The 27,297-nt window shown below is 41.4% G+C and overlaps 1 protein-coding gene across 1 annotated transcript in view; it reads left to right on the top strand.

The window, feature by feature from the left end:
* DSCAM (DS cell adhesion molecule) overlaps positions 1–27,297 on the top strand; it is a 628,479-nt gene that overhangs the window by 363,814 nt on the left and 237,368 nt on the right. The window contains exons 9-10 of the mRNA XM_047100488.1: positions 1,234–1,512; positions 15,982–16,101. Coding sequence (XP_046956444.1) covers positions 1,234–1,512; positions 15,982–16,101 — 399 coding nt within the window. The remainder of the gene's footprint in view (positions 1–1,233; positions 1,513–15,981; positions 16,102–27,297) is intronic.

Raw genomic sequence — 27,297 nt, 5'->3', positions numbered from 1 at the left:
CTCTTATATCTCCCCAAGTCTGATCATTGAAATGTATCTATAATTGATTTAGTGAACAAACTGTAGATATCCTACTATTTAATAATTCCATATAAAACCATCTGGTATAATAACTGATTTATTGCATGCATAGTAATCTCAGTTTACAACCTTGTATATTTCCAAACTTTTGAAATAAAATTGGTAAAATCTGAGCCCTCACTCCTTAGTGAACTAGTCCTATGGCCAAGGGCAAAGTAATATCTTTGAATAAGTTTCCCTCTTTACGACTTGAGACTCTGAATAACAACCCCATAAGGCCGATGGGAAGAGCATATTGATAACTTGCCCTTGATCCCATAACCAAGAAGTAACCATGGTAGGATTCAAAGTTGGCTTCTCTGGCTCAGTTTTAAGCATTTTATGACTCTGACACCCTGTGAGACCATCCAGGAGTGGTCCTGAGGCAAGAAGGTAAACAGAAGCTTATCAGGGAGATTAAATCAGAAAAGAGCTTTCCAGACTGAGCTTGGCTGTGTCCATGGCTGGCCACGTTGAAGGCTATAACCTTGTCCTCATTAGCAACACATCTCAGCAACTCAGGACATTGGCCATGGGACAGTCCATAATTTAAAGTCATGCACATGGCATGTGTAAAAGTGAGGGTATAGAATGAAGACATGGTTATCCTAACATAAAATAAGTCTCTTTCATTAACACTTGCTGTTAGTTGGGCATTAGTCCTAAAAAAGCATGTTTAACAATGAAAGTGGAATCTCTTCTTGAACAGGCTGAAAGTATACCCATTAGCAAGGCATGGGATGCATTAAAGAGGGAACAGTAATTGTTGCGGTAGTATTAGTGAAACAGGAGAGAAATCTTTTCTTGTACATATCATTTTCAAAAGCTTCTAAGGAAAACACAGACTCAAATGCCTCTTTCACAATGAATAGTACAGAGTCTGAAATATTTTTATTCAAAAATGATTATGGTATTTTTTAAAGTTTGTCGAAATAAATTAAGCTTGTTTGCCAAAGTACAAATTAAGCCATGCTTTTCATTTAGAACAATGAGAAAATTCAAGTAACAGGATGGCACAACTTCACCTCTTCTCCCAGTGCATGTATTTACATGTTATGGAAGTGACTCTGTTACTCTTTCAATGTCATGCAAAAGGGTAAAAGGAAAAGAGAACGTAGAGCGTGCGTGCAATTCATTAGCATCTTTCCTCTGTTACGTTTTCTTTTCTTTCAGTTCCACCTTTCATCCAACCTTTTGAGTTTCCAAGATTCTCCATTGGACAGCGGGTCTTTATCCCATGTGTTGTGGTCTCAGGGGACTTACCCATCACGATCACTTGGCAGAAGGACGGCCGGCCAATCCCAGCGAGCCTCGGGGTGACCATCGACAACATTGACTTCACAAGCTCCTTGCGGATTTCCAATCTCTCCCTCATGCACAACGGGAACTATACCTGCATAGCCCGGAATGAGGCAGCAGCTGTGGAACACCAAAGCCAGCTGATCGTGAGAGGTAAGGAGAGGCAAGTGGGACGTGTGGCATCAGCACAGTCAAATTCAACGATGCTCATCGAGTGCGTTCACTTGGAATAACGTGAAAATATTAGACTTTGCAGAATCTGCTCTCGTCCCATTCAAATAAAACTCACAGCTGTAGAAGCCAACTACAAACTCTGCTAACACCAAACCAAGTCTTTATTTACCTAAGATATGAAGCTCCAAATAATTAACAGCTATGAAATGCATGCAGGGAGAAGTGAGAGTGGCATTTAATTGATGAGTGAGGCTTTCCCTGAATTAGCCCCCGAAGTCCATAAGCTCCTGCTGTATTGCATTCACTCTAAATGGAACTTTTTATAAGAGTATTATTTAGATTGATGGCCTTAAAAATAATGTTTGTCGAATATCATTTTTCAAATCACACCTTTTCCAAAGAATCATAAAAGGGTAACTTTTCTTTTTTTGTTATTTTTTATTATTTGTTTTACTGAAGTGTAGTTGACACATAGCAAAGAGTAGCTTCCTGTATTTTTTTAGTTTAGTTCTAGAAATGCAAAATTAGTTTCAGTTTAGAAATATGTTTTGTTCCTCTCTTCTGTTTAGCATCAGACCTCTCATTAATTTAGAAAGCTATGATAACATTCATCAAATTAAACGAAGTGGGTGGTATTTGTTTAGAAATTAAAATAGGGTAGTCCAGGGGTGCCTGGGTGGCTCAGTTGGTTAAGTGTCCGACTTCAGCTCAGGTTATGATCTTGCAGTTCATGGGTTAAAGCCCTGTGTCAGGCTCTGTGCTGACAGCTTAGAGCCTGGAGCCTGCTTCGGATTCTGTGTCTCCCTCTCTCTCTGCTCCTTCCCTGTTCATGCTCTGTGTCTCTTTCAAAAACAAATAAACATTAAATTTTTTTTTAAGAAATTAAAATAGGGTAGTCCAGCTTGTAGAAAATATTGGCAGAGGACTTGATGCATCTAAAATGTAGGCACCAGTCTACTTCACATCTCTCTTCTAGTCACCAAATTCCCATGAAGGCTCCACTCCACATGTGCAAAATGAGCAGCTAGTATTCTCTAATGTGTGTTGGGCACAGACATGTGGTTTTATGATTCTCCAAGAGCACTATGCATTCATCTCTCAGCACAGTTTTCACCCACATTGTAAAAGCAACCGTACGAAATTTAAAGGCTTATGTTAATGTTGATTACTTGCATTTTAAAGTCTCCAAATATTGGGCTCTCAGAGTAAGTGTTGGGAGAGATTGATTTCCATTATCTTCCAAACATCTGAGCAGATCTGAGCAGATTGTTTCTTGATCAACAGATGCCTGTGGCTTTCCTCAGTCTTTGAATCTTGTCCCCATGACATCCTTCCTTCCTTTCTGGCTGAAAAGTAATGCATTTTCTATGTAATGGCCAACAAAAGAAACTGAAGTATACTTAGAATTTATATGAAGAAACCAACTTTGTATTTGTAAAACATATTTTCCCTGAGTAAGACAATATATTTTCAGTCAGATACTGAAAGTAAGTGTTGCAGATGAGAGGAAGCACACCTTTTGCTTAGTAAAGTTAAAAAGAAGCGTCTTTAACAGAAGTGAAGAAGAAGCAAGGAGTAGCAGTGTGACATGGGAGAGAAACGAGAAGGTCCAGACCCAAGGCATTCCAGCATTTGAGGTTCCAAAATACGAGAAGGAATTAGCAAAGGAAACAGAGAGGGAAAAGGAGAAGCCAGTGAAGTAAGAGGAAATCCAGCAGACTATGAAGTCATAGAAGCAAATTAGGAAATATATCCAGAAACACAGGTAATAAAGTATATACAATCCCACTGGAAATAGAAAAAGGCAATCCCAGAATCGGCCATTGAGTTTAGGGAGATGGACATTGTTTGTGACCATGAAGAGTGGTGTGGTTGCAGTGAATGCCTAATTAGAAGGACTAAGGAACAGACAGGGAGGTGAATAAATGTGTGGGAATTCAAGAAAAGACAACTAGTTTCATATTTTCAGACACATTGCTATGATGGGAGGCAGAAAACTGGTGGGGAAGTTGGAGGAGGACATGGGACAAGGGAAACTTACATGCTGATGGGAATGAGCCAGTAGAGAGGAGAGAAACGTGGCAAAGATAAAGAGGAGATGATTACAGGATCAAAGTCCTTGAGTTAGTAAATTGGAATTGGATTCTTTGCACCAATGGAGTATGTTAAAAACAGTATATAAAGAGCCATTGTGGGGTATTCTAGAAGATTGAACCAACAAAAATGGTTAGAAATTTTAGGGAGGCGGATTTTGGTTCAAGTAACTTGAAAAATAAATTTAAAAATTTAATGAATGGCACCATTGAAGAGTAACAGGCAATGGATTTGTCCACCTTTCATTTAAAAAAAAAACCTATAAAACTGGTAAAAAAAAAAAAAATATATATATATATATATATATATATATATATATATATATATATATAAAACAACCATTTCCAGGCAGTGGAAGGCAGGAAGCAGAGGGTTGTGATCCTGGAGAAAATGGAAATACAGGAGTTGAGCTCCAAAATGTACCCCAGCTCTCTGAGGCACTTTCCAAACCATGACAGAGGGATGCAGAGCCCAAGTAGATAACTGTGATCTTGCTGGATGGAGAAAACAGATAGAAATTTGGAAACCATCGAAGTGGGAGATTTTGCAGTGCTGGGGAATAGGGAGCTATTCAGAGAGCTCTAAAAATCTCCTTGTGAGTCTTTAGCTAAATACTACACTTCACATGCATAGGACGAGACTTCATGAAATCTATCAGAGAACAAGTACCAGGTAGACGTGAGATGAATGAAGAATTCAGAGGCTACACAGCGCTGGGATGTATTGGAGTTCTGAACAGCCAGAATAGAGAACACATGGAAATTCAGTTAAAATCTCAGAGGGGACACTAGGAGGAGAGCTAATCTATCCTTGGAATAGGGGCTATTCTAGACAAACCCTAAAAGAGCCTAAAAAGATCCTTGGTTGTATAAAACTTTGCCAGTGAATTAACTGCAAGAATAACATTCAACACTTTAAGTCCACAAAACCCATACTCTCAATAGCATAGCATATCCACAGTGTGTTACACATACTTACTAGATATGTAAAGAAGGAGGAAAATGGGAGCCATAAACAAAAGGAAAAACAATTAAAGTAATGGACTAATGGACACACAGATGTCCCAGTTAGCAGGCAAGGGTTTAAAGTGGCTGGCTACCCTCTTATTTCAAGGGTTCAAGTGAAAAGATACATGCAGTAAATGAGTGCACAGGGAGCACAAGAAAGGAAATGTAAAATATTTTTTAAAACAAGAACCAGAAAGAAATTCTAACTCTGAAAGGTATAATGTTTGAAATGAGAAATTCACTAGATCTATTTAATAAGATATAAAGAAATTGTGGTTTGTATATACAATGGAATACTACTTGGCAATGAGAAAGAATGAAATCTTGCCTTTTGTAGCAACATGAGTGGAACTGGAGAGTGTTGTGCTAAGTGAAATAAGTTATACAGAGAAAGACAGATACCATAGGTTTTCACTCTTAGGTGGATCCTGAGAAACTTACCAGAAGACCATGGGGGAGGGGAAGGGAAAAAAAAAGGTTAGAGAGGGAGGGAGCCAAAACATAAGAGACTCTTAAAACCTGAGAACAAACTGAGGGTTGATGGGGGTGGGAGGGCGGGGAGGGTGGGTGATGGGTATTGAGGAGGGCACCTGTTGGGAGGAGCACTGGATGTTGTAAGGAAACCAATTTGACAATAAATTTCATATTTAAAAAAAGATATTAAATACTGCAGAATAAAGGATTACTGAACTTGAAAAGAGGGCAAGGGAAAATACCAGATATTTTCACAGAGAATTACAAGCTGGAGAACAGTAAACAGTGCCTCACTGAGCTTCGGAAAATGTCAGCCCTTCCAACATATACGTAGTTAGAGTCAGAGAAAAAGGTTCAGGGAAAAAATATATATTTGAATAACAATGATTGGAAATTTTCCAAATGCGAAGAAAAATGTAAATATACATATCAAAATGGTCAATGAAACCCTCAAAAAATAAGCACAAAGAGAAACCGTATCAGGGCTCATTATAATTGTATTGTTAAAAACCAATAATAAAGTATTAAAAGTAACCAGAGAGAGTTACCTGGATGGCTCAGTCAGTGAAGCATCCAACTTCGGCTCAGGTCATGATCTCATGGTTTGGGAGTTCGAGCCCCACATCAGCGTTTTTGCTGTCAGCACAGAGCCCACTTCAGATCCTCTGCCCTCCTCTGTCTGCCCCTCCCCCAGTCATGTGCACTCTTGCTCCCTCTGTCTGTCACAAATAAATAACCATTAAAAAAAAAAAAAAAAGTAACCAGAGAAATTAAGCTTGTTACATTCAAGAGGACCAAGTAAGAAAACTTTAGACTACTCATCATGAACAATTCAAGCCAGAAGAGAATGGAACAGCATCTTTAAAGTGCTGAAAGAAAGATGTGAAGGAAGAACATTTATCAATCTAGGATTCTGTAACCAGAAAAATATATTCTTTTTCTTTTAGAAAAATATATTCTTAGAAAATGGATGCCAAATAAAGGCATTTTTAGACAAGTAAAGGTTGAGAGAATTAATTACCAGCCAGATTTTACTACAGTAAATGTTAAGGAATGTTCTTTAAGCTAAAAGAAAACAATTCCAGATGGAAACTGATCTTCAAGAGGAATGAAGAGCTCTTGATAAGATAAATTTATGGCTAAAGATAAAATATACCATATTATCATTTTCATTTCTTTAAAAACATTTAGATGTTTAAACAACAATAATTTATAACATGCAAAAGTAAAATATACAACAATAATTTCACAAACAGGAAAAAGGAAAGTGGAATTTTACTTCGTAAAATTTATCCTATGTTATACATGAAGTGGCATGAAATTATTTGAACATAGATGTTGCTAGTTAAATACATACAATGCAACCTCTTGAGGAATTATAAAAAATGAAACAAATAGGTATAGATGTGAATGCAACAGAATAGAAAAACGAGCATTAAAATACACTTGATCAGTTACAAAAGATAGGAAGAGAGAGACATAATACAAAGAAGAAATGGAAAATAGATGGAAAACTCAAAGACAACTATATCAATACTTTCATTAGGTATAGATGGACTAAACATACCAATTAAAAAGCAAAGACTGCCAATCTTAATTAAAAAGCAAGATTCAAGTACATATTACCACATTTTAAATATAAAAGACATAGTAATTAAAAGTAAAATGATATAAAACCAATCACGAAAAGCTTAATTGGATGCATTAATGTTAAATAAAATAAGTCTCAGGACAATAAATATTACTATAAGCAAATAAGGACATGTTATAATAGTAAAATGGTTAATTCATCAAGAAGACATATACAACTGAAATCTGGATGCACCTAATAACAGAAATCCAAGCACATGACTATGAAATAGAACTGAAAGGAGTAACAGACAAACAACTCATGACAATTGGGAGTTTCAGCACTCCTTTCTTAATACTTAAGAGAGTAAGTAGAAAAAAGAATCAGTAAGAACGGAGAAGATTTAAACTACCTATCAGCCCATATAACCTGATTGATATTTATAGATTATAGCCAACAACTTCATAATGCACATTCTAGAATTCTGATCACCTGAAGAATAAGAATGTAAGTTTTATTGTTTAAAGCCACTAAGTTTGTTGTGATTTATTCCACCAGCTCTAGAAAACTAATGCCAAGGCAAATATCACTATAGCTCCTACAGACATTAATTAAAAGGGTAGTAAAGAAATCTTTTGGACAATTTTATGGCAGTCTATTTGACTATTTAGATCAAATGGCCAATGATTTCAGACATAAATTATCCAAATGGGTACACGATAAAAGTGAAAATTTGACTAGCCCTATAAAGCATTTTCTGTTTTAAAGTCCTTCTGTGTAGCCATCTTTACTATGTTTTTTTTTTTCTTAAAATTTTTCAGTCTGGTGAGTTCAGTATTTTCTTGTTTCAGTTGCCTGCAAAAGAAAATAAATATTCTGAGCTGCACCTCTTTGAACCATCAATGGGTAGATACAAGTACATTCTTTTGCACCCATTCCCAAATGACTGCATTTTTTCTGTCTTTCATCTTTCACTTATTCCATCATTAAACAGCGGTGTCTTTAGCACATACTTGTAATCGCTGGCCTTGGACTAGTCGCTGGGATGAGGAACGCTCATTTCTTCCCAGTGAGAGCTCCCGTCTAGTGGGAGACAGGTGACAGCCTTACATGGTGGTGTGACAGGCCACAGGGAAACTGTGAAGGAAGACAGGGAAGTTACCTTATTTAGGTTAGGACACACATGAGGCAGATACCCAATGGGAGGGAGGGATCCTGATGGGTTAGAAAATACAGCGTCGAGTTAAAAAGAGACAAAGGAAGGCAATGTGTTCCTGGAAGAAGGTCTGTCACCTGCAGTGGCATGGAAGGCTTGAGACAGCAGGTGCATTTATTTCCCTGGTGTGGTAGAATGGTGTGTCTGGGGAGCAAAATGAGGAAGGATGAGACTCTAGAGCTGACTCTGGCTCACAGTTTGTAGATTCTGTGCCCTAAGGTCTAGAGGCCATGGGAATTGATGAGGGAATCTAAAGCAATAAAACCACACAGTTTATGGCAGGACGTTCCATGCACTGAAATAAAGTGAGACCATGAGCCCAGAAGTCCAGAGGGGAGGCCTTTGTGGACTATGTGAGAAGGGGTGATGGTTGGAGCCAAGGTGGTGGTAATGGGGATGGCAAAGGTGGGGCTAATTCAGAAGACAATTTGCAGGAATTGATGGTCTACTCTTTGAGAAAAATATGTGAGAAGCCTTGATGACAGACGTTCTCCCCAGAAGTAGCTGTCCAAGGGCCATGCTGGGAGTGGGGAGCTGCTCAAGGCGTATAATATCTCAGAGTTCTCCTCCGTTTCCCGTCTGCCCTCAGTACATAATGGTTGGGACAGGGAGGTTTCTCTGTGGATGGTTAATGCCTGCTGTGAGTGACAGCCTCTTGTTTTTGATTGCTAGAAATCAGGCAGCTGCTCAGATTGCAGCTTTTAATTTGAAGGGTCAAGTGGTTGAATTTGGTCGTCACTTCAGCTGGATCATATTCTGAATGAGCTAAATAGACACTGTAGTCAGATGAGGAATCTTATTCATCATTGCCATTTAGAATGGAGGAGCATTCCATATTGCAAAGCGTGGATTTACCAGTTAACTTTGGAACACGGCTTGTCGTTTGGTTCATGAAAAAAATATGCAAAGGTATAGTTGGGGAAGCGAAACCAACATGAAAAGAGCAAACAGCATTAGAGAATGATTATGTGGGTCTTTATTTAAATCTTTAACTGGAGCTAAGTGGTTTTCTCTTGGAGGCTTTAAAGCTTTTGGTCTGAGATGTAGTTTGGGGAAAAATAGAATGAGGAGTTTAGAGACCTTGAAATTGCCTTGTCACAGTGAGGGTGGTTTGGAGGACTTCAAGTGACAGACTATTAATTACAAGAGCAAAATGAACTCTAATAAGGGGGAGATCAGTGATACGTTCAAGGGAGGCTTCATGGAAGGAGTGAGCTCCATCAGCCCTGATGTGCATAGGGTTTAGAAAATAAAAATGCAGCACTCTGTCTCCCAGTTAGAAAATCAAGGTCCCCCTTTCTGCTTTTTCATTTTCTATGTGACTTTGAAAACATGAGTGAATCTCTCTGATCCTCAATTTACTAACCTATAAAATAGGAACAGGGAGACTTACTTCTTGGAGCTGCTGAGAAAATTTAATTAGGTGACAAGGTAACAATTGGTATGACCTTTGCACCTGGCTGACAGCAGAGCACTCTGATTACTGTCCATGAATGGGGGGCGGGGGTGGGGGTGGGACGGAGGTATATGTTCCAGGCATATGTTCTGAGGTCGGAGAGTGATAGCACCAGCCAAGACGTAGAGGCTGTGCCATAGCCAGAGTTGGCCCGTCTGCTTATTTTCAACAAGTGTGTACTTGACATAGGAAAGGCTGGGGAACTACAAATGTCCTTGAATGGATTGTCTTGAGGGAGGAAGACCGTCTGGTAGCCGTTGATGGGCTGTGCTTTGCAGACACGAAAGCCAAGGAAAACCCACTGGCCTGCAAGCCTGCCTCCCCAGACCTCTTCCCTGCTTCTCTTCTTTCCGTTTTCTTCCTTTCAGCCCTGTGATGATGTGGACACCTCTTAGCTTTGTGACCTTGGGTAAATTCCTTAACCTCTCTTTATCTCCATTTTTTATTCATAAAATGGGATACTACCTAGTAATGATTTCCAAGGGCTAAATAAAATAATGTATTTATCATAGTGCTTGGGACATAATAAACACTCAGGGAGTGATGACACTCTTCCACCCTTGTCCCTCTGTATGCCCCCCTTCCTGCTACATGATTTTGGAGCATGACTGAGGGTATACTGCATAGAAGGGCCATGGGGCAATCCAAGCATTAGGCAATTAATTAGAATGAAGGCCTTGGGAATATGGCCAAAAAGGTAAAAGTACAATATAGTTTTGGGATACCACAGCAGCTGGGACAAATTGCACATGGGAGATGAAGGTAACATCTAAGACATTTCAGCTGAGGTATGGAATAAATGGGTATGACAGCAGTGGAGTTTGCGAGCCCAATTCCTAGTTATTCGTTCTATCGCAACCTTATGACCCAGAATCATTATAGAACTTAGCACAGTTTTTGACTTGTCAGGTAATTGGGAAGATTTATAGAGACTTAATTTAAAATAAATTAGCTGTTTTCCTACAGGAAGTTAAAAGAAAAAAGAAAACAAAACAACCCTTAGCTCTTACGTGTGTGCCTCATGGCTTACACTGTCTGTGGACCAATGATCTTCCTAATGTCATGCTCAGTGGGGTGACCTTGGCACTAAAGAAGCCATTTGGAGGGAAAGTACTAGACTTAATGACTGAACACACCTGCCCTTTGGTTCCTAATATTGGCTCTGCATCACTGAGAGGAAAGCTGCAGATGAGATGATTTTCTATCTGCGGCTCCATAGGAGGTCAGTTTTCTCACATTTCTTTATGTCCTATGATGTAGCTGCTGTTTCTGACTTTTAATGATTAGCTGCCCCACAGAAAACAAACACTACTCAAAAGGCCTCTAGTTAACCTTTATTTGTCAAGGAAAATAAAAGTTATCCAGGGCCACTATCTTATTGCTGTGTTTAGTGGTCTAATTTTTGTGACATATTTCTACTATAATTTTATTTCATCCATCGATTCTTCCAACAAATATTTCTGAAGCCTCTATTCTGAGTGCTGGAGTGCAGCGGTGATCAAAACAGAGATCTCAAGTTCCTGGCCCATAAGACTCACATTCCAGTGGAAGAAAGAGACAACAAACAAACAAACATGCAAACAAACAATGTCAGGTATCTGCATGTACCATGAAATTAAAACTCAGTAGGAGCATTGAGAGTGATGGGGATAGGAAAGGTATGTCAGATAGGATGGACAGGGAAATCCTTTCTCGAGAGATTTTTGAGCAGACTTGACTAAGGTAAGGGAGCAAGTCACAGGGCTCTCTGCAGGAAGTGAGCTCCAGGGAAGAGACCAAGCATGAAGGCCCCAAGTCAGGAGTGAGCTTTGTGTGTTCAAAGAGCTGCAAGAGACCAATGTGCTCAGTGTTACATAAGGGAAGAGGCAAAGGAATGAGGGCGAGGGCCAGACCATCTTTCTGGTTGTGACAGGAAGCCATTGGATTTTAGTGTCTGGTGTCATAAATTAAATCTTACCTAGACTTTGACCAATTACCATCTTGACTAAATGCCATCCAGTAGAGAGTGGCAATATTTATGTACATATCCCCTCTTCCCCACCACCGCCACCAAATACCTCCTAGTTTTGCTTTCAGTAAAACTGAATCCTTGTTCCTGGTGACAGCTTAGGGCAGCTTACATCCATTCTTTGGAAATATATAGCTTCTTGGAGGCCATGAATTTTAAACATAAAAAAAAACATTGAATCACGCCTAAGATTGAAAAGTACCTGTCCTATTACAAACATATTACTATTCCTCTCTTAAAAACAGCAAAAATAATCCTCCCTCCTTTAACAAACAGACCAAGCCAAAGAACACTGCATTTTAAACAGCCCTCATTTTAGACAAGGTGACAAGAAGGGATCCCTTGGAGATTTCAGATGTTATCAGACTACATGGGTCCCATGACACAATTTGGGTATTTTGGAACATATGTATCTCAAATTTCTCTTTCTGGAGGGGCAGATGTAATATTTGTGTAGTTATGATTCAGACAGGTATATGGTACAAATGACCTACCATTGCCTTTTGGGGGTGTGACATAATTATTTGGTTGAATCCTTCCCTTCCATTTCCTTAATCACCCTCCTCCCCATTGGAAAATCCTTCTATTGGCAAAACCAACCATATTGGCAAACACGCTCACTACAACATACAAAATAAAGTGTTACACAAGTTAAAGGAAAGCAAAATACAATTTTAAGAAAGGAAACCAGCAACTTTTGGGAATTAAAACCTAGACAATACAGAGTACTTAGTCTTTGGGTCCTATAGGAAGTTTTAGCTCAGATTGCAACAGTTCCACCTCTAGTCTGTTTCTCCTTGGCCAGAATCCTCCCATAGTGCTTTCTGCTGTCTTCCCTCAGAAGAAAATAGGTCCGTCCTACTCTCAAGGGCTTTGGGCGTTGGGGTCACTATGATCTGTGTTATGATCTTAGCCATGACACTTTGGAGAAAGCCTATTTCCCTGTTCCGTAAAGCGGGAGTAATATCCATTTGTTTTTCCTTTCAGCCGATATTTTCAGAGTGCTTTCTATGTTCCATTGCTGTGCTCTGTGCTGGGGATACAATGGTCAGTGGGAAAGGAATGGTTCTTATTCTTATATGGTGAAGAGCCTGATGGGGGAGGCAGGCAATTAAACCAGCAACACCAAACAATTTTGATAAAGGCTATGGTAGGGCAACAGAGGGTTCTGTGGGGGCATTTAATCTCATTCATAGCACTAGAAAAGGTGTCTCAGACTAAGTGGGCTCTGAACTGAGATGCAAATAATAAGGGAGAGTTTGTTAAACAAAGAAATGCAGAAGCATGTGTGAAGTCCAAGCAGCAAGAACAATCATGGGGACTGGAGAACAGACAGAGTTTTAGAACAGCTGGAGAAAAGCCTGCAAAAGGGGAATGTCAAGAGATGAAGCTGGAAACCAGGGACGCAAGTCATAAAGAACCTTCACGATATTGTGTGATTCTGGATTATATCAAAGGACAATTGGAATGCACTGACGATTTTAAGCAGCAGTCACATCGTCCAGTTAGTGTCTTGGATTCTTCAAGCTACTGTGTGGAGAACAGACTCAAGAGGGGCAGTAGGTGCCAGGTAGACAGACCCCAGTGACGAGGCTACTTCAAAAACCAGATAAGAACCAGTATTGGCCTTTGTCTCCGGGAAAGTTCCTCCAAAAGCAGAGTGTGAGGTACGTGATTGGCTGCAAGTCACTAATGATATGTGATTCCTGGATTCCAGAGTGAGGGCTGGATGGCAGGAGTAAGATCAGAAAGAAAGGGAAAAAATCAATAAAGTTCGTTTCAATGAGCTTGTTGCCACTTTGGGCAGTGGGGGATCCTTTATACTGGGAATTCTCTGAGGAATCACAGATAACAGTGGTTCTTAAAGTGTTGTCTCTGGACCAGCAGACTCAGCATCCCTGGTAGCTTATTAGAAAGGCAGTATCTTAGATCCCTTCTCAGATCTACTAAGTCAAAACTTTGGAAGATACGGCTCAGCAACTTGTGTTTTAGTCAGCTCTTCAGGTGATTCTGATGCCCTATAATGTTTGATCACAGGCATAGAAAGAACATGCCTCAGACTCATCCCATGGGATTGGAGGATGGAGAGGAGAGGCATTTCCCTCCCCCAACTCCTGTCCCTCATTGGTATATGTTTGTCACCCACATTTCTGGGTTGCATCAGGGAGAGTAAGCATTTGTGACACCAGAGAAGGCCCTGGGAGAGCAGAGACTCATGCTCCTGGTGTGGTACCTTGGCAAGTGCATGGAACTGTCCAGCCCCTGGTGTGCTGAAACCAGATGGATGGAGGGTATGATATGTGGCAATTTACCACACACCTTGTTTACCCATGGTGACTAGGATATGCAATAAATATGGAGAGATTTTGAGGCTATGTGATACATTTTCGAGGAAGAACCATCAGTGCCAGATATAAGGAGATGAAAGAGGAAGTTATAAAAGATAATTCTCAGTTTTATAGGCCATTTCCATCTATAATTACCTTACACTTACAATATGTCAATGGCTATTTCTCATGTAAACCTCTTTGATCAGTTTTTAAGTAGTGTCCCTTTGGATTAGAACCAAATTGAGGGGAGGGGTCATGGATCAATTATAATTAGACAGGCTTCCAGAGAAAATGCAAGAGAGTAGTTATCCTGTCCATTTGACAAAAGGTTTCCTTCTCTTAGCAGAATTTGAGCCAAATAGAGCATAGACTATAGATGACTGCATATTTACTTTCCACCTGGCCAGAGTGATTTTGGCATTGTGCCTTAAACTTTATAATCTATCCTCAAGATTTATTACTTTTACTAGAAAACTTTGCTCTATATAATCTCCAGCATTTTTCCTAGAAATAGTTTTCTCAGCTTGAGACAGCCATCCCTTATCACCTTATTTTAAATATATTTACATTTTATTGAATATATTTGTCTCAGAATACCATCTAAATGAAGTAAAATTGCTTGCTAGTTAGGCAATATTGAGGAGACCCATTGGCTGCATACATGATTTAATTTGCAAGTTGGGAATTGTATTTGTTAAGGATATGTTAAAGCTGGACATACCTGCATTTATTAAACTAACAAGCACTCCCAGAGCACTTAATATCTTCCAGACACTGTTCTGAGAACACTTGTAATCTTAATTCCTTTGATCTCCACACCAATCCTATAAAATGAGTACTGTAATTATACCCAATTTAAAGATAAGGAAATTGAAGCCAAGAGACATTTGATAACTTGCACCAAATCATCCAACTGGAAGAAGCAAAGTTGGAGCTCAAACCCTGGTATTTAGTCCTTGGTCCTGTACTCCTAGACATCACTGTTGTCTCTTTCAGAAACACAGCAGTGATTACAATCTCCAGCTGTTTCTTGTGTCTTGATATCATTCCCTCCTCCTCGACTGTTTTATGGACAAAATGATCTTCGCTGTGATTCATATCATTCCAACGTGTTTTGAAGCTTCTAGCAAACATGGACTCTTATTTTTCTCCCAGTCCATTTCATGTTGTGGCTGGAATTACTATTGATCTGTAGCATATAGGCCCATATTTCTGTCTCAAAATAAGAATTTTGGAAATTGCAAGGCAGACAAGACTAGCTTTACCAGGAATTAAGGAAAGGAGATGAAGAACACTCACATTTGCTAAGTGCCTGGCATATGGTGGACACAATCTATCTCCTCTCATATAATGGACTGCCTCATTGAAAGTTCATCCCATAATTAATCATTGATTTTGATGGAAAAGATTCTGAGATTCTAATACCTTCAGATGCTGCCTTTCCTAGAAGTATATGTATCTTCTCTTTAAGAGAAGACTCAAATACTCTTACAATGACAATAACTTAATTCAAAGCATTTGCTTTCTCTTGGCAGGTGTGTTTCAGGACAGAGTGCATGTGTATGATTTGGGTAGGGATGCATTTTTTCCAGCACTTCATAAAACTCACCAAATATGCAGTTATTTAATATGCTTTTTTAATATGTACATGATAAAGTCTTCATGGTACCTCACTTCACTTAGCTTCCATCATCCTCTCTTGGCCCAGAAGAGTGCTTACTGACATCAGGAATAATGGTCTGTGTGTCTTCATCAGATTTTGGGGAAAAGTTCAATACCATGCTGTGTTCTTTATTGCCTTTAGGGGATGCCTATTAATTTTCCCTTCATCTCCTACTAGAATAAGAATAGATACCAAATGCTTTGAGCAATGCACACCCAAGAGGAATACTTCCTCTTGATAATTGCTCTTTGTTCCTTAAATTGTGGTCCTGATTCTATTTGCCATGGAGTGGATTGCTCAAGATCTTCCATAACCCAAGTAAAAACCAATGTCCTATTCCCTTGGTTTATTCAACTCCCACACATAAGAGGCCACACCTAAGAGGCCAGTTTTTCCCAGAGCAAATTAACTTCAGTCTGCAGAATCTCACTGATCTAAATAAGAAAATTTTCCTACACTGAGGTCACTTTCCTGATTTATTCCAGATCACATATACTATTTTTCAGTCTTCCATATAGGTAACTTGTTGTTTTTATTTTAATGTCCATTAAAATTATTGGCATTATTAAAATCATAGCTTTGAAAGTTGTGTTCTTGTCCAAATTAAGGGTGACATTTCTCTCTTTTCAGTTCCTCCGAAATTTGTGGTTCAGCCACGGGACCAGGACGGGATATATGGCAAGGCTGTCATCCTCAATTGCTCAGCTGAGGGCTATCCTGTACCCACCATAGTGTGGAAATTCTCTAAAGGTATGAAGTTACTTGATTTGCTTGTTACCTGACAAACATATGTTAGAATCTAAAGAATTAGATGAGCATTTCGAGTCCTTCCAGATGTGTTTCTGGCAAGTAAATATGTTCCCACCTCCACCAAGTCTTTCCTCTCAAAAATAACCCTACTCCACTGAAATGTTTTTATTTGCACCAGGAAAGTATCTGGTCTTGCATAGCATTCCCTGGGAAAGATCACAAATGGGGCAGGTTATTCCATGGGAGCTATTTCAGCACCAAGGATAGCTCTGCATTGCCTACAGGAGTTGTGTAACCATAATCCACTTGGAGAGAACTGCATACCCCGACATGTGCAGACACAAGGATGAATTGTCAGTATTGCTCATTGTTTGGAAAGTATTTCCCTGCTGTTTATACATTTGTGGTTAAGTGGCTTTAGAAGGTTAAAAATAAAAACACATCCATGCCCTATTTTCAGCATCCAGTGTTCTTTGTTTTCACTCCTAATCATGCTTTCTCTGTGCAAAGGCAAAACAGCCTCCCCAGTTTTAAGGTAACACCGTCAATGTTGCAGGAATAGAAACTTGTAATGTGCAGACTGATGGGGAACATTCTAGACACCATGAAGATCATTTGTGTCCATCTTATTGTCTTCTCCAGGAAAGCATTCTTAACTGTGCTTATGAACATATTGGAATTCTCTCTCTTTTTTCATTCACTCACCTTCACTCATTAATGTGTCAAGCAGTTGAAGGCCAAATACACACTGGTGGGATAAACAAACAAATAAATCATGGTCTCTTTTCCTAACAGTCTAAGACCTACTATATGTGTTTAATTGTTCTGAGTCTGTTACCTATTTGTTTGCTTTATTATGGTTTGTATTCCACATACTGCTTTTTAAGATAACATGCTGTATTTCTTATTATGGAAATAACAACAATAGAAGAAAGACAAAATGGGTCACTTACCACCTCCTTCCTGGTATATTTCCTTCCAGGGAGAAAGAGAAGAGGGAGGGAAGAGAATGCTAGAAACCATTTCATTGCAGGAAGGAATCAATTACATTTTTAAGAATTCCCCGAGCCTACTCTCCTATAGCCTGCCGCATACATTGTCCATACCAAAGCACTTTATTCAAAAAGCAAATCCTGTTGTTCAGAGTAACTGCCCACATGACTTTTTATTTTAGGCCATATTTGAAGCCTCATGTTGCATCACATGGAAACAAACAGTGTGCATTTAACTTAGTTTGCATACATGTTCATATATGATATTATGAACATTTTCCACAACACTTACCTTCTTCAAAATTATTTCTAATGTTTGCCATTGTGCAAGGCTCCCTGTCTCTCCTTGAGATTGTTTTCAGTTTCTCCTATACACTCTGCAGACGAACATCCCTGTATGTGCATGCCATCCAGTGTACATGTGTGTGATTGTTTCCTTAGAAGTAAAGTGGCATTTAAGGCTTTGGGTCTGTATGGCCCAGGGTGCTTGGGAAAATATTGTGGCAATTTGCACACCCACCAGCAACGTGAGGCTGTGTGTATCCCTGTGTCCTCACCAGATAGAAAGGATCTTTTTATTCTTAATCTTTACAATACGATGGGTGAAATGGCTTTCTGTTTTAATTTGTATATTTGGATTACTAATGATGCTAAACATGTTTATCCTATGTTTACTGCTTCCCTTTGGGGGAATTTCTTATTCATGTTACTTGCACACTTCCCTCCAAATCTTATTTATTTGTAAGAGTGTTATTCTTAGATGAAATAATGCTTTGTCTGTCATGAATCTGGTAGACATTTTATTCCTTCCCATCACTGATGTGTGAATGAAGTTATAGTAGCCTTTTTTATTTTAAAATTTTATGTGCAATATGAAATCATCAAAGAAACAATGAGAGACTTCAACAAACAAATTTTTATGAATGTGTTTTAAATTCCCCTCAAATAACACCATTCAAAGATAAAAAAGGATAAGTGCTCTTAACGTTTTTGGCTAGCCTTTCAGACCTGTCCCCTGGAAAATGCATATATCTGTGGGTATACCTGTAATTTTGTGGGCTCTTTAAATTGATCATATGATTCTCCCTCACTTATAATCTTCCTTCTTCAGTTACCAATATACTGTGAATGTCTTTCCCTGTGAATAAACATGGGTATTCACTATGACTTTTTAATATCTGTGTAGAGCTTATATTAATACATCCATAAGTCCATCTAACTATCTCTTACCTTTGTTAGGATTGGGCTCAGTGACTTAAAGCCACAAGGGTTTACTCTTTCTCGTATGAGGAGTCTAGACAGACAGTTTAGGACCAGTTTGTTTTTTCCTCTAGGTCGTCAGGGACCCAAATTGCTTACGCCTTTGATCTGCCCCTCTCGACAAGCAGTTAGCGCCTCTGAGCTCCGTGGCCACTTCCCCTTTCCCCAGAAGAGGGAGAGCAGAGCTGCCACCCAACCTGAGTCACTTCCCCCCAAGGACCTCTCTGAAATGTCCTTAAATCAATTCCGCTAACAACCCACCACCCAGGTCTCCCCAGCTATAGGGGGTCTGCAAGCTGCATTGTAGCTACGTGCTGAGCCACCATGCCCACAGCTTGGGCTATTTACTAAGAGGGGAATATGGAGACTTGGCAACTAGGTGTGTCCAACACAATTGTTGGATAGTGTTTGCTTTTCCCTGGGTTTTCACTGTTACAAAAACATCACAGTGACTCTGTCTCATTAATATTTGTACGTGTTCATTTTTTTTCCAGGGGTAGATTTCTGGAAGTAGAGTCGCTGGCTCAAAGAGTAAGCGATTTCTATAGCTTTCAATATGCCTTGTCCACTCGCCAGAATTTTATTCATGTGCACATCCTTCCGCAGTTTACAATGTTGCCTGGTTTCCTGCAACAAAAATAATATCGTGTGTTAACGCTTATTTTTAAATATCTTCCAATGGAATAGAGGGAGATTGTGTAATATTATTTTAATTATACAAGTGACACAGATGTTTCTTAAGAAAAATTTAGCCTTGCTGATGGAACGCGTTTCTGGTAACCAAATATTCACTGAGAGCTTAAGGGCACCTTCGTTATGTGTGACCAAGGGGGGAAAAAAAAGTTGTAGACACAACAGACTTGGGCTGTTTCTCTGAGAGCTGCAACAGTCTAATCCTGAGGCTGTAGAATTCCAGCGTAAATCGCAGTGGCTTAAGGGCGACGATTGCAGGAATGAAACAATCTTTGTGGGAAAATAACGTTATTAGAGTCTTGACCTTGGGTCCAGATGCATGAAGTCTAAAACATTCAATTCTGTCTCCTGTTGTTTTTTTTTTTTTTTTCTTCCCTTTACATGAACAAACGAGGTCTCTGGTCTAAAGAGATTTTTTTTTAATCAGGGCTTAATACCATAGTGGGCCTCACCTGTGTTCCCAGAAATCCACAACAAAGCACACGTATGTCATTTATAGTGGAGGGAATGGGTTTCAGTCACTGTCCTAGGGACCATTCCCTTGTTAGCCACTAAGGCCCAAAGAAGGGCTGCTAAGGTAAGATACAGCTAGTGCACTGGCCCGTGGCCGGCCTGGGTATCCTTTGCTCTCTGGCTGCCCATGGACAGGGCCACTTCTGACCCCCCAGGGAAGCGTGGTCATGGAAATGTTTAAGGGCAAGGGTCAGAGCATGCCTGGAGGGGGGCACAGGGGAGTGGGGAGTAGTTTGCATTTCAAGTAAGGTTGTCATGGAAAAGGTAATGTGAGTAAAGCCTTAAAGAAATGGGAGATGAGGTTTGTGTGTGTCTGCAGGGGAAGCACTGAAGGCCTTAGTGCCAACTAGTATCAAAGCCAGGGGCAGAAATTTGTTTGTGCCTGGAATGTTCCAGAAACACTAAGGAAGACACTGAAGCTGGGGCAGAGCGAAAGGAGACCTCAGAGGTCCCAGGAGGTCAGATCTCTCATCAATCATTACAAGGGTGTGATGGTGCCATGGTGGGGATGAGTAGGGGGTCACAGTAGTGACAGTGACGCTGTCCCTTTTCTTACACTGCCATGCTGAGCCCAGAACTAGAAGGCTATTGGAGCAATCCAGGAGGGGTGGTGGGTCTGCCCATCGGCCCTGCTGTGTTGAACGTAGACCATGGGAAGGCAGGACTCACGGTAGGAGCCCATTAGGAGGCCTGAGCTGTGACGTGGCTTGGATCAGGGTGACCACAGTGCAGGAGGATCAGCAGTTCAGAATCTACAGCCTGATGGGCTGGTGTGGGTGTGGGTGAAGGGACAAAGCCTCTGAGAATAGATGGAGCCATGCTGGGGGGACAGATTGGGTCATGGTCAGTATGGGAGTGTGAGCCTCTCTGTAGACATACTCCTCAATTCCCAAGATAAGCAATGAGGAATTTCCCAGGTATACTTTTTTTTAAATGAGTGCTTTCTCTGCTGTCATAGCTTTTACCTTCCACCTGTTGGCCGCCATATACCCAACTTGAGATTTACATCCATTCTGTGACCTGGACCCTGTGCTATCCCTATCCTTAGCCATAGTTTTTCCAGCGAGCAGTATTCCAAGCTCTGCTTTACTCAGAATGGTATGTCTGTGTCTTTTCACGCATAAATCCAGTTTGGCCTGTAGGAGATGGATGGCTCACATTATCTAGTCCAGGAGGAAACCGAGGCTGCCTGACTTCCCGGTAGAAGGGACTTAATCATCTTCCTGCATGTACCGAAGAGCTGAATTTGGGTCTGGTGAATGTACAGTCTGTGCCTTGATGTCATTCATTTGGGGTCAGTTTTCCCACAGATGTGGTGTGCTATTTAATATTTAGATTCTTAGCATCTTTTATTTAAGAAAAAAATCTCTTACGTTACATCTGTAAATATTTGTTCTCTTCCCTTTTCCATTTGCTTCTGCAGGGTCTCCAAATTTTTACCTTAATGTATATTTTCTGTATCTTTTACTCAAGCAAATTTGTTCTTCTTTGCACTGTCTCCAATTTTTCCTTCCCATTTGTGATTTTACTTTTTCTTCTTCTTTCACCACTTCTGCCAGTTCATATTTCACTCTTTCTGGGGCTCTCGCTTCCTAGGCAAGTGACTGGTTCACAGCGTTCATCTAACTCACGGCAGCATTCTTCTGGTGTGATCCCATGACCCGCTTTCTTTTCCTGTGTCTGTCTTCCAGTGTTCTTACAGTGTCTTTGCTTCCTTTTGAGAACTCCCATTTGAGGAAAATTCAGATCCCAGAAAGAGAACGCTGTGTGCAGCTATCTGGTTCTGCACTTAATGCTGCCTGTCTGATTCTAAGAGCCACAGCAGGTGCAGGGAAGCCTCTGCCCAACCCAGCCTGGGCACACTGGTGCTGGTTTTGCCCCTCGCTGTGCCCCCACCTTAACAACGCGTCCTTTGCTGATGCTTGCCCACATTCACAGCCGCAGCCGTCTGTCCTTTTCTTTCTGCATGTACCTCTGCTCGTGTACACTTTTGGTTGTCCATGTACCTCCCTTGTAGCTCACATTTTCTTTCCCTCTGTGTCCTGATTGTTCTTGTATGGTTTCCAAAAAAGGAGGAAATATTAGTTTTATGCTGCCATCTTTAAATCTTACACCCTATTTGTTTATATACTAAGCTATGTAAAATTTGGACTTTCTGTAAGAAAAACAAGTAAAGTGGGAATCTAGGAGGAGGAGTTAAGAAATCGTCAGTTAAGAGAGTCGGCGGAGCTCGGACCCAAGACACAACACTGGCTGTGTTACCACAGGAAAATTACTTAACCTGTGTGAACCACAGTTTCCTCGTGCGCGCGCGCGTGTGAGAGAGAGAGAGAGAGAGAGAGAGAGAGAGAGAGAGAAAGAGGTAAGATAAGAGGATTAACGTGGTGGTTTAGTAAGATGATTCATAGAAAGCATTCATTCTGGTGCCTGGCACATCGCAATTAGTCAATAACATTAGCTGTCATCAGCAGCAGCTCACATGGGAAGCCAGTTGTCCGAAAACCATTTATTGGATAGCCCAGCCTTTCCCCCACTGACATGAACTGCTTTATAGTCTACGAGAAAAAAAGGTGTCCACCAAAGTCCGATGCTCTCTTTTACTCCCATCTGTCCATTCTGGTATCAGGACCACGTGTGTTAGAGGCTTAGCTCTTCCAGACACATTTTAATACCTAGTACGACACCCTCCCCATTCGTTTTCCAAAAGTGTCCTGTATTTCTCACATGGATATTTGTTTGCTTATTTCTCCTAGATGAATGTTAGGATAATTTTGTCAAGTTCTAAAAAAAAATTATTCTGAAAACTTTGGAAGATTGTAATAAATCTAAAGGTTAATATGGAGAACAGGGACTTCATTAAAATATTGAGCCTTCGCAGCCAATGGCATGGACATTCTCTGCATTTATTCAGATTTCGTGTGTGTGTCCTTTATAATTCAGTTGCTTTCTTTCTGTGTGCCTCTGGCAGTGAGTATTTGTAAACTTCTGTCTGCAAGTGTCTTTGATTGTCTTCGGTTTTCTGGGTGGAAACGGGGCCCATCTATAGCCAGGGTTTGTTGGCTCTCCAGGGCCACCCAGCGAGGGAGAGGTTGTCCTTAATTTGGCAGAGTTCCTATTTTCTTCCACTCTCCGGAGCACACAGAGGACTGCAGTTGGCATGGGGCTTCCTTGCCCTGCCTGCTTCTCTCAGATTGCCTTTCTCCCTGCCTTTGCCTGTGTCCTTCCTCCCTCAGCAAAGAAAGGCATGTTCACACAGGAGTAAAGCTTCTCTGGCCCCAGTTTTCCTTGGACGCTCAGATCATCCATACCACTTGGCGCATGGCAGTTTCGCCCGTGCTCTGGTATCTCCCCCTGTCCCCAGAAAGCTATTCCATGTTGTCATTTCTGTAACCACAGGTGCAGTCTACCAGAGAGCCTAGCTGTCCCTTACCACCAAGGTCCCAGAAGTTTCCTCTTCTTCTGGGTGTCTACCCCCCTGCCCAAACCCTCCTCGCTCGTCATATATAGGGGCCATTCTCTGGATGTTTTCATGCACTGAGTTCAATTCCAAATTAAGAAACAAATGCTGCACTCAGTACCTGGTCCAACAGCTCAGGCGACCCCTTTGGAGCCTCCTCCTACTTCAGGGGCTGACCCTAGAGTGCTTCACCTTGATCCTGCTCACCCCTTCTCTCCCAAGGTCGAGGTAGACATCCCGGGGCCTGTGTCTAGGGATGACACGAAGAACACACAGCATGGGGCAAGCCTCAAGTCCCTCCAGTCCTTCTGGGCTCACCACTTCCCTGCCCTCTGTGTGGTCAGAGCGCCCTGAGCCTCTGACCCCATGGGTTCACCCTCTTCCATGCCATTGGTTTGCTGGACCTGCAGCGATCCTCCCAGCTCCTTCTAGCAACACCTGCTTCAAGCTCATGCATCAGGCTCATCCAAGCTATTGGGGCCCAGTTGTTATCCAATGTCCTTGTCCCCACTAGCACATAAATGGGTGATGAGAATCTGGGAAATGCAGATTAATGCAGGGAAAGGGTTCAAAGAATCTAAAAAAGGAGAAGACAATGCCTCCCTGTGCTGTGAGTGGTGAACACAAACCCAACTTCAAGGCTGAATGTGGCTCCCCGTTTACGACACTTGTGTGGTCCCCACATGGGGACACTAAGCATAGTGAGTTCTTGGGGAAGGACTGTGAGCCGAACAGAGAGGATAGATACTCAACTTAGTGTTTTATTTTCTTCCTTTGATGGTAGAATAAAACTCACTGTGGATGAAAATCTGCCTTCCTCTGCTAAATGGGTGGAGTATAGTGGCCCTGGGAGCTCCTCCGAGGTCCTTCCCCCTCCCAAGGAAGCTGAAATTCCGACCAGCCTTGGTAGAGTCACCAGGACGACAGGCCCCGGGCCCTTCTTGTGCTCCGTTTCTTTCTTTGTCTCTACCCCTCCATCTGCCCTCTTCCTCATTGTCTTCCTCACTGCTCTTCTAGATAGAGGCAGCCACACCCAGGGCAAATATGCAGGGGTCTCTTGCTGCAGGGAAAAGGTCACTGAAGGCCTTTTACTGCAGATACGGCTGCATGATCCCAACACTCAGCGATGGCGACCTCGAGCCGTTTCAACACCCTGAAGGAGAGATCATGTGTCCTGTCAGCAAATGCAGACTTGGGTCAGTTCATGGTTACATCTTCTGCTAAGTGACTCGAGGGCATAGTGTTCTGTCTTTGTGATTAAAAAAAAAAAAAAATCCTTGCCAGCTAGGGATAAAGTCATGCAGTTGGCATGCTGAGCTAGTCAACTTCCGAATTGTAGTCACCCGGGGGCAGGCATGAGCTCGCCCACCTAAGGGAGGTGGTTTTCTCTGGATATGGGCCTTCATTATAGACATAAAGGAATTAAGGGAAGGAAACTGAATTCCAAGTGAGCATAATTGATGGCCTTGATGCTGACCCAGTTAGGGTGTGGTGTTTTATCAAGAAAGGATTTATGGGGTGCTTGGGTGGCTCAGTCGGTTGAGCGTCCAATCTTGATTTCTGCTCAGGTCATGATCTCATGGTTCGCGTCAGGGTCTGTGCTGAGTGTGGAGTCTGCTTGGGATTCTCTCTCTCTCTTCTCCTCTCTGTCTCTCAAAATAAGTAAAGAAACAACTTATGCTCCCTCTCTGTCTCTGTCAATGAACAAACAAACAAACATTTTTTTAAAAAGAAAGGATTTAATACCGGGAAGTAGAGGCATGCAAAATTTTGGCAAGGGTAGGAGAAACTCAGCTTCCTTTCTGGAACCTGACAAATGTGACAACTTCGAGAAGCCACTTCCGTCTGTGGTTGCAGCTGCCTCCACACCAGGGCAGTGATTTGTCCTCCTGGAAGTCACCTTGGCATCTGCCTGTGCACTGACTTGTTGCTTCTCAAGGAGAATGATGGCTTTTCCATCCCTGCACCTTCCAAACTGTATCCAAGTGCCTCTCACTGGTGAAATACAAACCAGAACCTGGTGACAATTCAGCAGGAAATGGTTTTTCTCAGCTTCCAGTCCCTGCAATTTAGGGAAGAGATCAGAAGTGTTCCAGTAGGCTGAGGATAGACAGACCATCTCTGATGCAAGCACATGGACAAAATGTCACATGCACATCCTGTACAGCCTGGAAGATTCTTTCTTGGGAATAGCTTGGGCTTGGGAATAGCTTTCCGGCCTGGACCTGGACCAGTGCCTCAGGACCCTACCTCTGTCCACTTCTGGGTTCTTCTCCAGAAGGAGACACCAGAACTTAGCACTCAGTCACTGAGCACCGGTGCCATGGGCGGCTGCTCACCTTGGAGCAGGTGCCATCCTGCTGTTGGTACTTGCTCTCCCCTTCCCATCTCTGCTTCGATCTTTGTGCCCCCTCACTCCCTGCAACCCACCGACTATTCCCAGACAAGGAAGACCACCTCCCTGAGCAAGCAGAACATACTCATTCTTCAGGGAAATACCACCCTCTCCAGAAGGACAAGAGGGATTGTGTTTTCAATTCCTTGGTGGGCAAAGGGACACGCTTCCTACTTTGCCATTGGGTGCAGCCCAGGGAATATAGACAGATCTCCTTTCTGCCGTTCTGCTGTTCGACTTCAAATCAATGTTATTTCAGCCCGCTAGGGAGACCCTCTGAATGTGCTCATTGACCAACTTCTTCATTTCTTATGTGGGCATTTATGTGCACATTCACACGGCCTTGCTTCCTTTGGTGAACAGTAATCTGTAGAGCATGGAAATGCATTATTCTTCCTGTTCCATATACGGTGAAATTAAGGATGCAGAGAGAATAAGCTACTTGCTCAAGGGCACAGTTCGTAAGTTTCCAATGCTTCTGACTCTTAGCCAAGTGCTCTGGCTACAGACCAGCAAAGACTCAAGAGTGGTAGAAAAGATGAAACAATCACCATCTTCGCTGCTGCCTTCCAAGTGGGCGTGCTTGGTGACACTCAGCTATTCTTCCCCCCCCCCCCCCGTGCCCACTCCTCCAGTCCTTGGGAACACTGCTAAGTGTATCTTTCCATAAAGAAGAAAGGTCACATGGTATTAACACACCCAGTAATTCCGTATGTGCCTTACATAATGCTTTAACATTTTCTTTTCATGTAATAGAGCATTAAAATTGTCCCCACTTGACCCCAGCTATCCACAGAAAATTGGCAGCTTTTTAATTAATGACTTCTGGCTGCTACAGTGTATCTTCTAGCTAATTTCCCAGAGCACTCACCTCATGCCAACAAGATTACAGAATTCTGAATATTGTATGCACCGTGTTATATTTTGCTCTTTATAATAATGATGAACAACCTAACGTGGGTGGCCGATAATTTTATCAAGCTGTGACAAAGTCTACTTCCCTCCAGCTGAACAAATGGGTAACCCTTGGGACTGTTGTTCTTATGGTAGATGAATTGGTTCACTCTTCTGTTTAGCAAGCGTGATCAGATTTATAAATTGTGTAACTCTTCCAGTTAGGTTCACTTCCTCATGAAAAAAAGATTTAATGTTTTTCAAATGCATATACTTTATTCCTGTCTTTGTTAAGACCTTTTCATAATGAAGAGGCTTCTCTTAGTCTACACAGGAATTAATAGATAATCCTATTCAGTGATTTAACTGAGACAGCTGAGCTTAACACTAGTTAAATATTATGTTGTAATGCTTTAGTATAAATGTGTCAAATGTTGTATTTTTCTGGTGAAAATTCTTTAAGGAGAGGAAAGCATACGTGTTTTTGACGTCAATGATCCTATTAACTGTCTCATATTCTATCAGCATTTTGTTAGATTTTTTAGGGTGTTGTACCCCGTTTTACATAATTTGTAAATCCCATTGCATTTTCAGATTTCCTGGTTTTCTGCCTTATGGATGTATTTTTAAAATCCTACGTTTGGCTGAATTTTTAGGTTGTGTGTATTAAACTACATCTGGCTCTCGGGGCGCCTGGGTGGCGCAGTCGGTTAAGCGTCCGACTTCAGCCAGGTCACGATCTCGCGGTCCGTGAGTTCGAGCCCCGCGTCGGGCTCTGGGCTGATGGCTCAGAGCCTGGAGCCTGTTTCCGATTCTGTGTCTCCCTCTCTCTCTGCCCCTCCCCCGTTCATGCTCTGTCTCTCTCTGTCAAAAATAAATAAACATTGAAAAAAAAAAAAAATTAAAAAAAAAAAAAAAAAAAAAAATAAACTACATCTGGCTCTCTTACTGCAGTAAACTTTGGGAAAGGCATCAATAGCCTCGACAGCTTC

This window comes from Lynx rufus, unplaced genomic scaffold (genome assembly GCF_022079265.1).
Source record: "Lynx rufus isolate CCGP_SWC_20201006 ecotype Redwood Valley unplaced genomic scaffold, mLynRuf1.p SCAF_5, whole genome shotgun sequence".
NCBI lineage: Eukaryota > Metazoa > Chordata > Mammalia > Carnivora > Felidae > Lynx > Lynx rufus.
This window is presented reverse-complemented; position numbering and strand designations above follow the sequence as displayed.